This window comes from Bufo bufo, chromosome 6, assembly GCF_905171765.1.
Source record: "Bufo bufo chromosome 6, aBufBuf1.1, whole genome shotgun sequence".
Lineage (NCBI taxonomy): Eukaryota > Metazoa > Chordata > Amphibia > Anura > Bufonidae > Bufo > Bufo bufo.
This window is the reverse complement of record NC_053394.1, coordinates 295,213,097-295,225,259: the sequence shown is the minus strand read 5'-3', so window position 1 is coordinate 295,225,259 and position 12,163 is coordinate 295,213,097. Positions and strand designations below refer to the sequence as shown.

General features: G+C 44.0%; 1 protein-coding gene across 1 annotated transcript; it reads right to left on the bottom strand.

The window, feature by feature from the left end:
- Positions 1-3,791: 3,791 nt before the first annotated feature.
- Positions 3,792-10,076, bottom strand: LOC121004387 (keratin, type I cytoskeletal 17-like). The gene is made up of 8 exons (XM_040436587.1): positions 9,531-10,076; positions 8,308-8,390; positions 7,762-7,918; positions 7,517-7,678; positions 7,302-7,427; positions 7,000-7,220; positions 6,224-6,240; positions 3,792-4,214 (listed from the first exon to the last, which is right to left on the bottom strand). The coding sequence occupies exons 1-8, from the start codon at positions 10,020-10,022 to the stop codon at positions 4,117-4,119; spliced, it is 1,356 nt and encodes a 451-aa protein (XP_040292521.1). The 5' UTR covers positions 10,023-10,076; the 3' UTR covers positions 3,792-4,116.
- Between the last annotated feature and the right edge of the window lie 2,087 nt (positions 10,077-12,163).

Sequence of the window (12,163 nt, the reverse complement as noted above, 5' to 3'; positions counted from 1 at the left end):
ACGCCTCCCCAATCGCATCCAAATAGCAAAACAAGGACGAGCAACACTCAGGCGTCTTTTCCCCAATGACACTCGCCAAGATCGCAAACGCCTGCAACCAATTGGCAAACGTACGCGGTATGAGTCTATGCCGACGCTTCTCGTCTTCCTCCTTTTTTCCCTCACCCACTCGTTCCCTATCCAAGTTAAAACGCTCCAGGGGAAGAAGCGAAAAAATTTCAACATACTCCCCCCGCCATATCCGCTCACGAACATCCTGCTTTAAGTGCGCCCCCAACGGCCCCTCAAAACAGACGTACACCTCACCCTTCGCCGCGTCGCTAACCTTAGGCCTCTCCTCCTCACCCCCCACCTGCGTCTGAACTGACACCGATCCTAGGACCCGCGACTGAGCGTCCCTAGCCGCCCCCCCTAAACCACTATCGACCCCCCATGCCGGCAACGGAGACGAACCCGCCACCCCCAAACCTGAAACCCATCCCGCCAAACTAGTCAAAAATTGCCCCAAACCCCCCACTATTTCCCCGTGACCTCCCCCAGCCCCCACACCGCCCGGGCTACTAATCAATGACTGCAAAGCACCCCACATGTTCTCACCTGGCTGCCTGGGCGCTGTGAACCCATCAGCCGCTGATCCTGCCCCCGGACGAACGATCCTCACTGACGACTCCACGGACGCTCCAGCTGCGCTGAAACCACACGACGTCTGCACCCCAGCGGCGTCCATGCTGGGTGCGCTCTCAAACTCTTCAGCCCTCACCGATTCTTCATGCAGCCCCAGGCCAGGAGACACCTGCCCGTGATCCCTTGCAGCCCTGCGCCCTCTAGTGGCCACTACTGGCACAGGCTCCGTCCTCCTGCTCCTCACTCTCCCACGCCGAGCAGACGTTCCTGCCACCAGGGGGAGCAAGGAACCCGCCGACCCAGCTCCAGATCCCACGCTGACTGCAGGTTAAGGCAGGGGAGAGACGTCCCTGCCTCCTTCAGGGCTCCGCTGCGCACCCGGATTCCTCCCACTTCTGGAGGACAGGGCCGAGGTGCGCCCACTATCCCCCACCTGTGGAGGGTCCCTAGAGGGGCTCCTGCGCCGAGCCCGGGTGGTCTCGCTGGGGCTAAGGCGCGCCGGCGGCCGGACCCGCCGCGGCCATTGTGCACTTGGCGACGGGCCAGCTATACCCGCCGCCTCCCCCTGAAGCAAGCCAGCCAGCTGCTCCTGTAACCACTCCGGTCCACGGGCCTCCCCTGCCGCCCGCAACCGCTCAAACAACTCCTCCACTGCCTGCATGGTAGGTCTGCTTCTACGCTTCTTTCACTAACTCTAAAATGGCGTCCAAGCTGAACCCCCTTAAATAAGGTCCCCCCTAACTCCACCCTTACTAACCCGTCCCTCCGCTTCCCGCCATACATTTAACCCTACACTTACCGGGCCCCTGGCACCAAAATTCTTCATGCAGGCTTACCCTTAGGGTAAACCTCTAGTCCGGCCTCACTTGAAACCTAATTTCTCTTGAACCATGTAAGTCATTACCATATCACATGGTCTTCAACCATCATGTTGTTTTTAGGCCAAAAATTCTGTACTGATTAATCTTTTAATATATCTTTATATTGGAAAGAGCTCAATTCTTAGACCCCTTCAAGTCCCCTGCATAGAATAATTCCTTCCCCACTAGAGGGCACTATCAACCCTTATTTCTTATCCATAGTACTATATTTCCTATACTCCCACAGAAGTGAATGGAGCAGCTGTCACACAGGCAATACCACTCCATTCTCATGGGGAACTCTGTTGTGGTTGCTACAGGCCTCAGCGGTTGCACAGCCAGTGATCAGACACTTATGCCTATCCTCTACTTATCATATCAGTAAAAAATAGGTCATACTAAGCAGTTTTGTATGCAGTGGTTCCAGGAGACTGGCCACACCCCCTTAGCCCATGCCACTTTGTACAGCCGTCTTCCCCTTCTCATCTAGCACCCGCCATCTTAATGCACTTTGGATGGACCCCACTGGCATAGCTATAGGGGTCGCAATTGCGACCGGGCCCCTAATTCAGGGGGGCCCACGGGGCCCCCTCAAGCCAGGAGAGCCACAGTAAAGCCATAACTGCGGGCGGCGCGGCCTTCAGCTAAGTTGCTAACTAAAATCACATAGGGGGCGGAGCGGAGGCTGAGAGGCAAACCCTGCGTGCACTGTGCAGGGCAGGCGAAGTGAGGAGGGGGAGCGGCTTCAGGTCAGGAAGAGGAGTGAGCAGCTGTGTGCTGCTGACCGCTGGGTTTGGTTGCCAGTGAGACTGCACTGTCTCTGTTCCAGCAGAGCCTCTGACTCTGAGCACATGAGGAATGTCGGTAATCACTCACCTCCTCACACCCCTGAAAGGCAGATGTTATGATAGACCCTACAGAGCTACAGTACCTGACCGTTTGGTAGTATAAAGGACCTTTGATGATGTCATGATCACGTGTGTAGGAGGAGTCAGCACTGCAATTGGTCAGAAGAACTGTCTGTATAAACTGCTGCAGAGCAGTGTATGTAATGTGTACGGTGGTGCTGTGTGTGATCGTGTGTGCAGCAGAGCTGTATGTGTAATGTGTACAGCAGAGCTGTGTGTGGGTAATGTATGCAGGCTGCAGCAGAGCTGTACATATAATGTGTACAGTGGAGCTGTGTGTGAATGTTTGCGCAGCAGGGCTATATGTGTAATGTTACAGCACGGCTGTGTGTGAATGTGCATGCAGCAGTGCTATATGTGTAATGTGTAGAGCAGAGCTGTGTGAGAATGTGCGTGCAGCAGAGCTAGATATGTAATGTGTATGGTGAAGCTGTGTGTGGGTAAGGTCGGTGCATGCAGCAGAGCTATACTGCATGTAATGAGTACAGTGGGGCTGTGTGTGTGTGTGTGTGTAGGTGCATGCAGCAGAACTATACTGTATTACACTTACTCTTAAAAAGAGTAAAAAAAGCAAAAAATATATTTAAAAAAATATATAAAAATGCAATTCACCCTTGATCAAAAAGTCATACACGCCCCAAAATGGTATCAATGAAAAGTACAGGCCGCCCGCAAAAAATGAGCCCTGACACAGCTCCATACACATAAAAATAAAAAGTTATGGGGGTCAGAATATAAAATGTATTGGTGAGATTTTAGCTCTGCCGTTGGGCGGGCGGGCATGGGAGCGCAGGGATCTGGTGGTGTTAGGAAGGGGTATTGAGGGTAGGGGGCCCAAGATGAACTCGTGCACCAGGGCCCATGAGCCTTTAGCTACGCCCCTGATGGACCCCCTGTGTCTACATTACGCAATCTCCTGCCGTCACAGGTAGTCAAAGTACATGGAGGGCTGCTATCTAGGACAAAGCAGCAATCCATGCAGTGCCAGATGATTTGCCATCTATTCTAGTAGTCTGGGAGGTCTCTCCTTTTTCCAGGAGCTTCCCAGACATTCCAGGACAGTTGACAAGTATGGGATAAGTGTTGTTAGCGGTAAAACCCTTTTCAGAGTTTACTGAATATCATTTTACTGTTCAGCTCAATGTATGCAGTTAGATACTTATCTCCCCCTAGTGGTGACTGCAGGCAACCAGAGAGTATAATTTAACTCTAGGTGTGTCTGGAGCTCTGCATCAATCAAACTGAGCATCTATAAAGATATATTATCAACACAGAATTATTGATCTATTAGGTTACAAAACCAATATTCAAGGGTGAACATTCCCTTTAAGGTTTAAATTACTAACACTTCAAAATAACCAGATATAAGAATCAATAAATCAGGCAGACATGACAGAAGTGCATGAGAAAGCTGATGAGTTTATTAGATATAGAAAATAGAGAGGCCTCAAAAAGTAGCACAAGAAATACAGACATAAATTGGTGTCAGTGACCTTATCGATTAACTCAGCACACGATAATGGTCATCTTTATGATTGCAGGGCAGAGTTGGCTTGTGTAGTCTATGGCTCCCCAGCTGCTGCAGAACCTCAGATACCCATATGCATTCTGGGATTTTAAATTCCTAAACAACAGGAGTACCACAGGTTGCCTGCCACTAAAACAAGTTATATTAGATATATTGCATCGCAGAAATCTGTGCTGAATATGGCGACAGGTTTAGATTAGTAGGCTGATTCCTGGACTTTCTCCCGTGAGGACACCACTTTTCCGTCAACAGTATCCTGAATAATGGTACGGATTTGTCGTATGGTTTGAGGGGCTGCAATTATTTAAAAAAATTGTTTAGTGGAAAATTGAAAATAAATAGCTTGAATGAAAAAAAGGTCATCAAATTAGTCAATTTTAATGTCTTCTCCACCCCCATATAAGTTGAATTTGTATGTGTGTATGCTGTGAGGCTGTATTATGCATGCATCATAGTAACTAAACTAGTGGCCTTGTGTAAATACCATATGTAAACCATTGGGATATCACTATGAATCAGGCCAAATAACAAATATGGCTCTGTTACATCTGACATGCTCAATTCTTATTGGGTATTGCCACCAAGTTTCTGGGCTATTATCTGCAGTTAGTGCCGCACATGAGGAGTCTATTTTTTATTTTCCTACTGCCCCTGTTCCCCTGTTGTGAGAACACAAAGTTGTGTTGAAATACACAGTCAGGACTGCTGTGCTGTGCTAATGCAGAGGACTTGTGTGCATGCACAGCAGTCCTGACAATGTGTTTAATGCGCAGCAGTCCTGACATTGTGTTTAATGCGCAGCAGTCCTGACTGTGTATTTCAGCACAGCAGTCCTGACAATGTGTTTAATGTGCAGCAGTCCTGACAGTGTATTTCAGCACAGCAGTCCTGACAATGTGTTTAATGCGCAGCAGTCCTGACAGTGTATTTCAGCACAGCAGTCCTGACAATGTGTTTAATGCACAGCAGTCCTGACAATGTGTTTAATGCGCAGCAGTCCTGACAATGTGTTTAATGCGCAGCTGTCCTGACAATGTGTTTAATGCGCAGCAGTCCTGACAATGTGTTTAATGCACAGCAGTCCTGACAGTGTATTTCAGCACAGCAGTCCTGACAATGTGTTTAATGCACAGCAGTCCTGACAATGTGTTTAATGCGCAGCAGTCCTGACAGTGTATTTCAGCACAGCAGTCCTGACAATGTGTTTAATGCACAGCAGTCCTGACAATGTGTTTAATGCGCAGCAGTCCTGACAATGTGTTTAATGCACAGCAGTCCTGACAGTGTATTTCAGCACAGCAGTCCTGACAATGTGTTTAATGCACAGCAGTCCTGACAATGTGTTTAATGCACAGCAGTCCTGACAATGTGTTTAATGCACAGCAGTCCTGACAATGTGTTTAATGCGCAGCAGTCCTGACAGTGTATTTCAGCACAGCAGTCCTGACAATGTGTTTAATGCGCAGCAGTCCTGACAGTGTATTTCAGCACAGCTCTGAGCAGTAACAGCAGGGGAACAGGGAGCAGTAGGAAAATAATAAATCGTGATCTGGACTCTTATCTGCAGTACTTCTCATGTATAACTGCAGATAACAGTCCAAGACTGTAGTGAGAAATTCAGTTTAATCTTCTGTACATATGGATTTTATATAATGATAGGTGGCCAAGTGGAGCTTGGTGGAGAATGAAGTGCTACCCAAGTCAAAAAGTGACATATGCACAGAAGATGCAGTCATGAAATTATTGGTACTTGAAAAGGAAGACCTAGCAGCTGGTATCTTACATTGTTCTTGGCTGTAAGGTATTCCACAAGCCTAATACATAATAAAATGTACCCAACTGAAAGATTGTTACTCTCTAAGGTACAATTATGGTTTGAGGGTTTCTCCATGATTTTCATATTGATGGAGTATCCTTAGGATAGGTCATCAATATCAGATCAGTGGAGAGGTATGTCTCCCAACACTCTTGCTGATTGGTTGCTCTAGAGTAGCTCCAGCACAAAAATAGGTATTGGAAGTACACAACTCTGTTCACTTTTTCCACATAATGGACAGAGTTGTGTAGTCCTGGCGCTTTTCCTGCAGAGCAGCTGATCAAAGAGGGTGTCAGGAGGCAGTCCCCTGCTGATCTGACATTGATGACCTATCCTATGGATAGGCCATCAATTTAAAAATCGTGGACAACCCCTTAAAGACCTCAGTTGTGTTAGGACAATTTTGAGATACTATTGGCACATCTCAGCAGTTCCAACATAGGTTAATATTATTTTAATAAAAAATCTGGGAATATAATATACTTACATTCTTTGTATGAAATACTGTGGGAAAAAGAAAAAGAGAGCGAATAAATAGTTAATCACTGCTTTCAGAAAATATGTATTTGGCATCATCTGTCATTGGCAGCATATTTAAGGCCTGAAGGGTTTCCATATAGAATAATGGAAAGATTCAAGTCTGTATCCCCAAAGGAGACTGTTGTCTTAGATATTAAATAGAATAAGGCAGAAATAAGGTCCCTCCCACTTCTGGGCTTGGATGCCTCAATATACTATGATCGATACATAATAGTTTGTGAGAAGGTTATATATTTTGCATTAAGGGACTGGGCCCAGGAACTTTAGCTTATGACTCTGATAGCAAAATTCAGCTGCCAAGGAAACATTCTTGGGCTCTGATGCTGAAAGGCACCCGACAACCCCTCTTCCACATAATGGCAGAGGAACAGATTACGGATAGTGCATCTGCGGGCCAGGAACTTCACCTTATGCCTCTGGCTGCAACTGCCAAGGTAAACCAAAGAGGCATTACCAAGGTTATGTATTTGTCTACACTGGTCTAATAAGGCTTGATTGGGCTGAGAATTAAGCTTTCCATGTTTCCAACATGGGATCCCACACTATACTGATGACATAAGCAAGGCATTGGAGGATGCAACAATGGCATGCTTGTTCATTTATTGACACCTTAGGATGCAATGTCAATGAGATTTTCAGTCACTTTAATCACTTTAACTTTGTGGTCTAACCCAATGATTGCCCATTTTTGTTAGTGGTCAATATCCTTGTATTTTTACTTACCTGGTATCTTCACCCTCCAAGAGACGTCTGTAGGTTGCGATTTCCTGTTCCAGACGGGTCTTCACATCCATGAGTATTTTGTACTCATAGCTCTGGCGTTCCATATCTGACCGTAATTCTGCTAGCTGAGCTTCAACACTGCTGATCATGTCCTGTATCTGAGAGAGCTGCATACAGTACCGGCCTTCCGTTTCTGCTAAGGTGCCTTCCAGTGCCGCTCTCTATAGAAGAGAGTACCATTTAGGATAAGCTGTTATATAATAATTAAATATATCACCGTTAATATTGGAACCAGATCTCACCATGCTTATTTGTGTTTGAAGTTCAATCTCCAGGCTTTGGATGGTACGTTTGAGGTCGGTCATTTCTGTTTTGCTGGACTGGATTTGTTGACTGTGGCTTGCAACTTCTTTGTTCAGTTCCTCTGTCTATGGCATGAATATTGAATATGAAGGGTGAATATGTTGCTCAACATGATAGCCATTAAGAAACATTCCAAATTAAAATTTTTGCTCACCTGCTTGAAGTACCAGGCCTCAACTTGCTTACGGTTCTCTTCAGCCAGCCCTTCGTATTGGTTTCTCATGTCAGACAAAATCTTACTTAGGTCAATACCTGGGGCAGCATCCATCTCTACATTGACATGGCCGCCAACTTGTCCACGAAGAGAATTTATTTCCTATACAACAAAATAAGTGTTATGGTCTATATCTTTTTGAATACTGCTTAAATAAATCTAATCTCTGTGATGATCAGTCCTACCTCTTCATGGTTCTTCTTTAGATAAGCCAGTTCTTCCTTCAAGCTCTCAATCTGGAGCTCCAGATCTGATCTAGTAAGGGTAAGTTCATCCAAGACTCTGCGTAGTCCATTTATGTCACCTTCAATGTTCATACGCAGGTTCAGTTCAGTTTCATACCTGATTGAAAGGAGACAAGTCAAAATATAACTCATCTTTTGATGATGGCATGCTGTAAGACCTTTAAATTTGTCTATAAGTTGATCACAAATTATTCCCATGCAGGGATCAATGACCTGCTGTAATGTGTTGGGAAATCTGGTAGTAATGTCTCAGTTTCTCTGCAACACCACCACTGGTGAAAATAAACATCACATGGTCCCATACAAATCAATAGGTTGCCTGTGTAATGTAGGACAAGTCAGTAACCACTCGACATTCTGGAATCATTTATGAAATGCCAAGTTATGATTCTTGACTGGTCTTGCAATGACAAAGAATCACCAAAATGATTACCAATAGGCACAGTTATATACTCATGTCACATATAACTAGGGCAAAACACTTACTTGGTCGTGAAGTCCTCAAAAGCCAATCTGGAGTTATCAACCTGAAGGAGCATCCTGGCATTGTCCATGGTAGCATTGAGGATCTAAGAGTTAAAAAAAGCATATTCTGGTTATTATCTATAGCAAGCTATTATATTTCATTGTATATGGGCATAAGGGCCCAGAGTGTCAGGGGGTTCCACCTCAATCAGTAAAGCAGCTATGTACTGTCTATTAGATTGATAAGGAGACAATGATATGTTATTTGGAAGCAAAGGGCCCATATAATGTTTTGGCACAGGAGCCCTCTGCTGTCTGTGTCCACCTGTAACTGTAGGACCAAAAGTTGGAAAACCTGATATGGTAATGCAGATGTGAACATTTTTTAAATAAAGTCCTATTATGTGTCCTATATGAAATCTATATGGTAACATAAACCTTCTGTCAGTGCCCAAATACCTAGCAGTTAAGAAGGCCCTTGACCCTCATTCTGCCACTGTAGAACTGTTATCTTTCATCAATGTGGCCCTAAACCTAAATCCAAACAAGGGCGACATCTGCATAGAGTTTGTATGTGAGTTTTTCCAGGCATTTGTGAAGTTGGATATGTATGAAATTATCCTTGTGTGTTTGTGTTAGAGACATTAAATTATGAACCCCATTATGGTCAGGCACTGATGTGAGTAATGGCAATTTCAGTACAGTCCTGTAGAAAACATTAGTACCAGATAATTACACCTATATAATTTTTTTTCTCCTTACTATGTTATCATAATGAGACCTCTCTTTTTAACCTGATACCATGCCTTGATATAAATTTAATTTGAATGAAATAAATAACTTAACATTTCTCATGTTTAACTCGCACAGTCATACAAGCCCCATATTGATGACATCATCTGTATGCATCAATGATAGGCAGATAGTATGGGAAGGTAATTGTTCAATGTGATTAGTTATACAATCAGAAAGTATCTAGTGAGGTTACCTTAAAGGTGTAGTCTACAGTCTTAACAAATCTAGCAGCAGTTTTAGTACTTGCTGGGTACAGTATACATCAGATGTGTTGTAATGTTTTGTTTATGGGCTACTTGGGACTTAATAGTTCAAGATACAGGAAACCATTATTCACACATGGATACAAACCATTCTCGTATACACACAGCAACATACAGCATCCACATATATAACAGTACTCTACATGGATGAAGAGAACTAAAAATGTAACAAAATGTTTGTCCTACCTTGTTGCGAAGGTCTTCAATGATTTTGTAATAATTGCTGTAGTCATGGTCTGGCCTTGGTGCTTGTTTTTCATACCATTCACGAATCTTAATCTCCAGTTCAGTATTGTCCTTCTCCAGGGAGCGTACTTTGTCCAAGTATAAGGCCAGACGGTCGTTCAGGTTTTGCATAGTTTCCTTCTCACCTCCTTGGAGAAGACCATCTCCAAGTCCACCTCCAAAGCAATAATTAGATGAATAGCCACCACCTACCCCATCAGCTAGACCACCAAATCCTCCACCTAGGCTACTTCCAAGCCCGCTAGCCCCAGAGGACATCACTCTAGAAGTGGAGATGGAGATATTTCTGCCACCACTGCCTCCATGGATGCTAGATGGCTTGTAACTACCTACAGACAACCGACTTGAGCCACCACCATGGACACCTAATCCCAATCCACCTGAGGATCCAGAGGATGTCGTGCTCTGCCTGATACTGTATGAGGAGGACATGATGTAATTCTAACACCTGTCTGTATAAGTGCTACCTTTGATAGTTGGTTAGGTGTAGGAACCCAGACTTTCCATCCTTCTTTTTATACAAGTGGATATGGGTGTGACTTTTACGTAAGCATTGGTCCTTTTACAGAGTCATCAGATTTGATTTGCGTGCCAACCTTTGTAAGAGAAGCGGGATTCATCATTACCTGTACATGTTTCATCGTATTACAACCCCCCCCCCCCCCCCCCTTTTTTTCTTCTTCTTCTTCTCTTAAGTTTCCTTACACAAAGTGCTTTCACTCATGCAGGAGGAGGTATTGTATGAGTGTACAGCGTTAGTTCCTAAAACAAAAGCTCTGATTCACATTGAGTCAGGGAGGCACCTGGCCCCAAGGCTATGCATTTGACATTCTTCTACCTTAACCAGGTAAGAAATACGGTAACCCTTCCCAGTTCTGGAAAGTTTAGGAAATAACCTGAAAATGGAGCTTGTATGGTTGTGGACAATTCATGACTCCATCATTACACTGTTAACCCTATAGTCTAATATCCACTGGTATGAAGTCCAATAGATAACATTTATATTACACTGGAACCCCTTAGAGTAACAGTTAGTATAACAGTACTACTGGTGCTTCTATTACCTCCAGAACTGCTAGTACACATGTAGGGCCCCAGTATGATTTTTTCACTTATTTCATATAGTTTTATAAATGATTTCCTAGGCTACATAAACCTACTACCAATCACAGTACTGGGCTGTTTTTCATTGGGTCCACTAGAGGAGATGATCATGAGGGCCCAACATCCAGCTATACAGAACATAATATTGATATAAGTGTCCTTGACCAGACGACTATCTAATGTGTATGGGGGTGGGGGGTTAGCATTCAGCTAAAATACTAGATGTAACCATGGACAGGTGTGGCACTATTTATTTATTAATCAGCCCATATAAAATAGACTTTGCAATAGTGATTGCTCCAAAATCAACTCCAAATGGTGCTGTCTTCTACTGAATCTTTGGAGACAATTATTGTTTCAGAGCCTGGAACCACCAGGAGATCCTCAAGAACCCTGGACATACACCATCAATGATACACACAGAACTACAATTTTATCACATTATTTAGAGACTGATATGTCGTACTGAAATGCTTCAGTTTTTTTTATCACTACTAACAAGGTCAGGTCTTTTAATGACGCCGTTGATTATAGTCACATCAGAAGATTTGTGTTCCACGTACTGGGCTGAATGTTTTATATCTACACATTGGTTTTGCTTACATCACAGAGCAGGAGCTACTTCCAGTCCAGTAATATAACTGGTTTTATTTTTACTAGTTGACCTTTTATTGAGAGTGTGGATTTACTCCTATTTATATTTAAATGATTTGTCTAGGATTACAAAAAAGGTCTATTCTGTTCTCTAGAAACAGTGGCACTCTTGTCCATAGGCTGTCTCATGGACTGCACAAAACACGGATCCGCAAAAAATACAGATGACGTCAGTGTGTATTCCGTATTTTGCGGAACGGAACAACTGGCCCCTAATAGAACAGTCCTATCCTTGTCCGTAATGCGGACAATAATAGGACATTTTTATTTTTTTGCAGAACGGACATACGGAAATGGAATCCACACAGAGTAACTTCTGCTTTTTTTGCTGACCCATTGAAAAAAATGGTTCCGCATACAGCCCGCAAAAAAAACGGAACAGACACGGAAAGAAAATATGGTTGTGTGTATGAGCCCTTCTTATTAGCTTTCTGAACTCCCTTCAGAAACAAACATAGTGGAAAGTAATTAGGGTACTTTCAAACTAGCGTTAAAGTTTTCCGGTAATGAGTTCCGTCATAGGGGCTTCAATTTTGTCTCAATTCATTCTGAATGGAAAGCAATCCATTCAGTATGCATCAGGATGTCTTCAGTTCAGTCCCTTTTACGATATTTGGCCGTAGAAAATACTGCAGCATGCTGTGGTATTTTCCCCGGCCGAAATTCCGGAACACTTGCCGGATTGCCGGATCCAGCATTAATTTCCATTGTAATGTATTAATGCAGGATCCGGTTTCCCAGTCTGCGCATGAGCAGACCTTTAAAAATGTAAAAAAGATAAATACCGGATCCGTTTTTCAGGATGACACCGGAGA

Bases quoted from the DNA above. Each gene is read 5' to 3' on its own strand.
- LOC121004387 (XM_040436587.1), bottom strand. From the start codon at position 10,022: ATGTCCTCCTCATACAGTATCAGGCAGAGCACGACATCCTCTGGATCC. The intron at 7,919-8,307 runs GTAAGTGTTTTG...CCTTTCAATCAG, and splicing joins TTTGAGGACTTCACGACCAA to GTATGAAACTGAACTGAACC. The intron at 7,679-7,761 runs GTAGGACTGATC...TTTGTTGTATAG, and splicing joins TAAAGAAGAACCATGAAGAG to GAAATAAATTCTCTTCGTGG.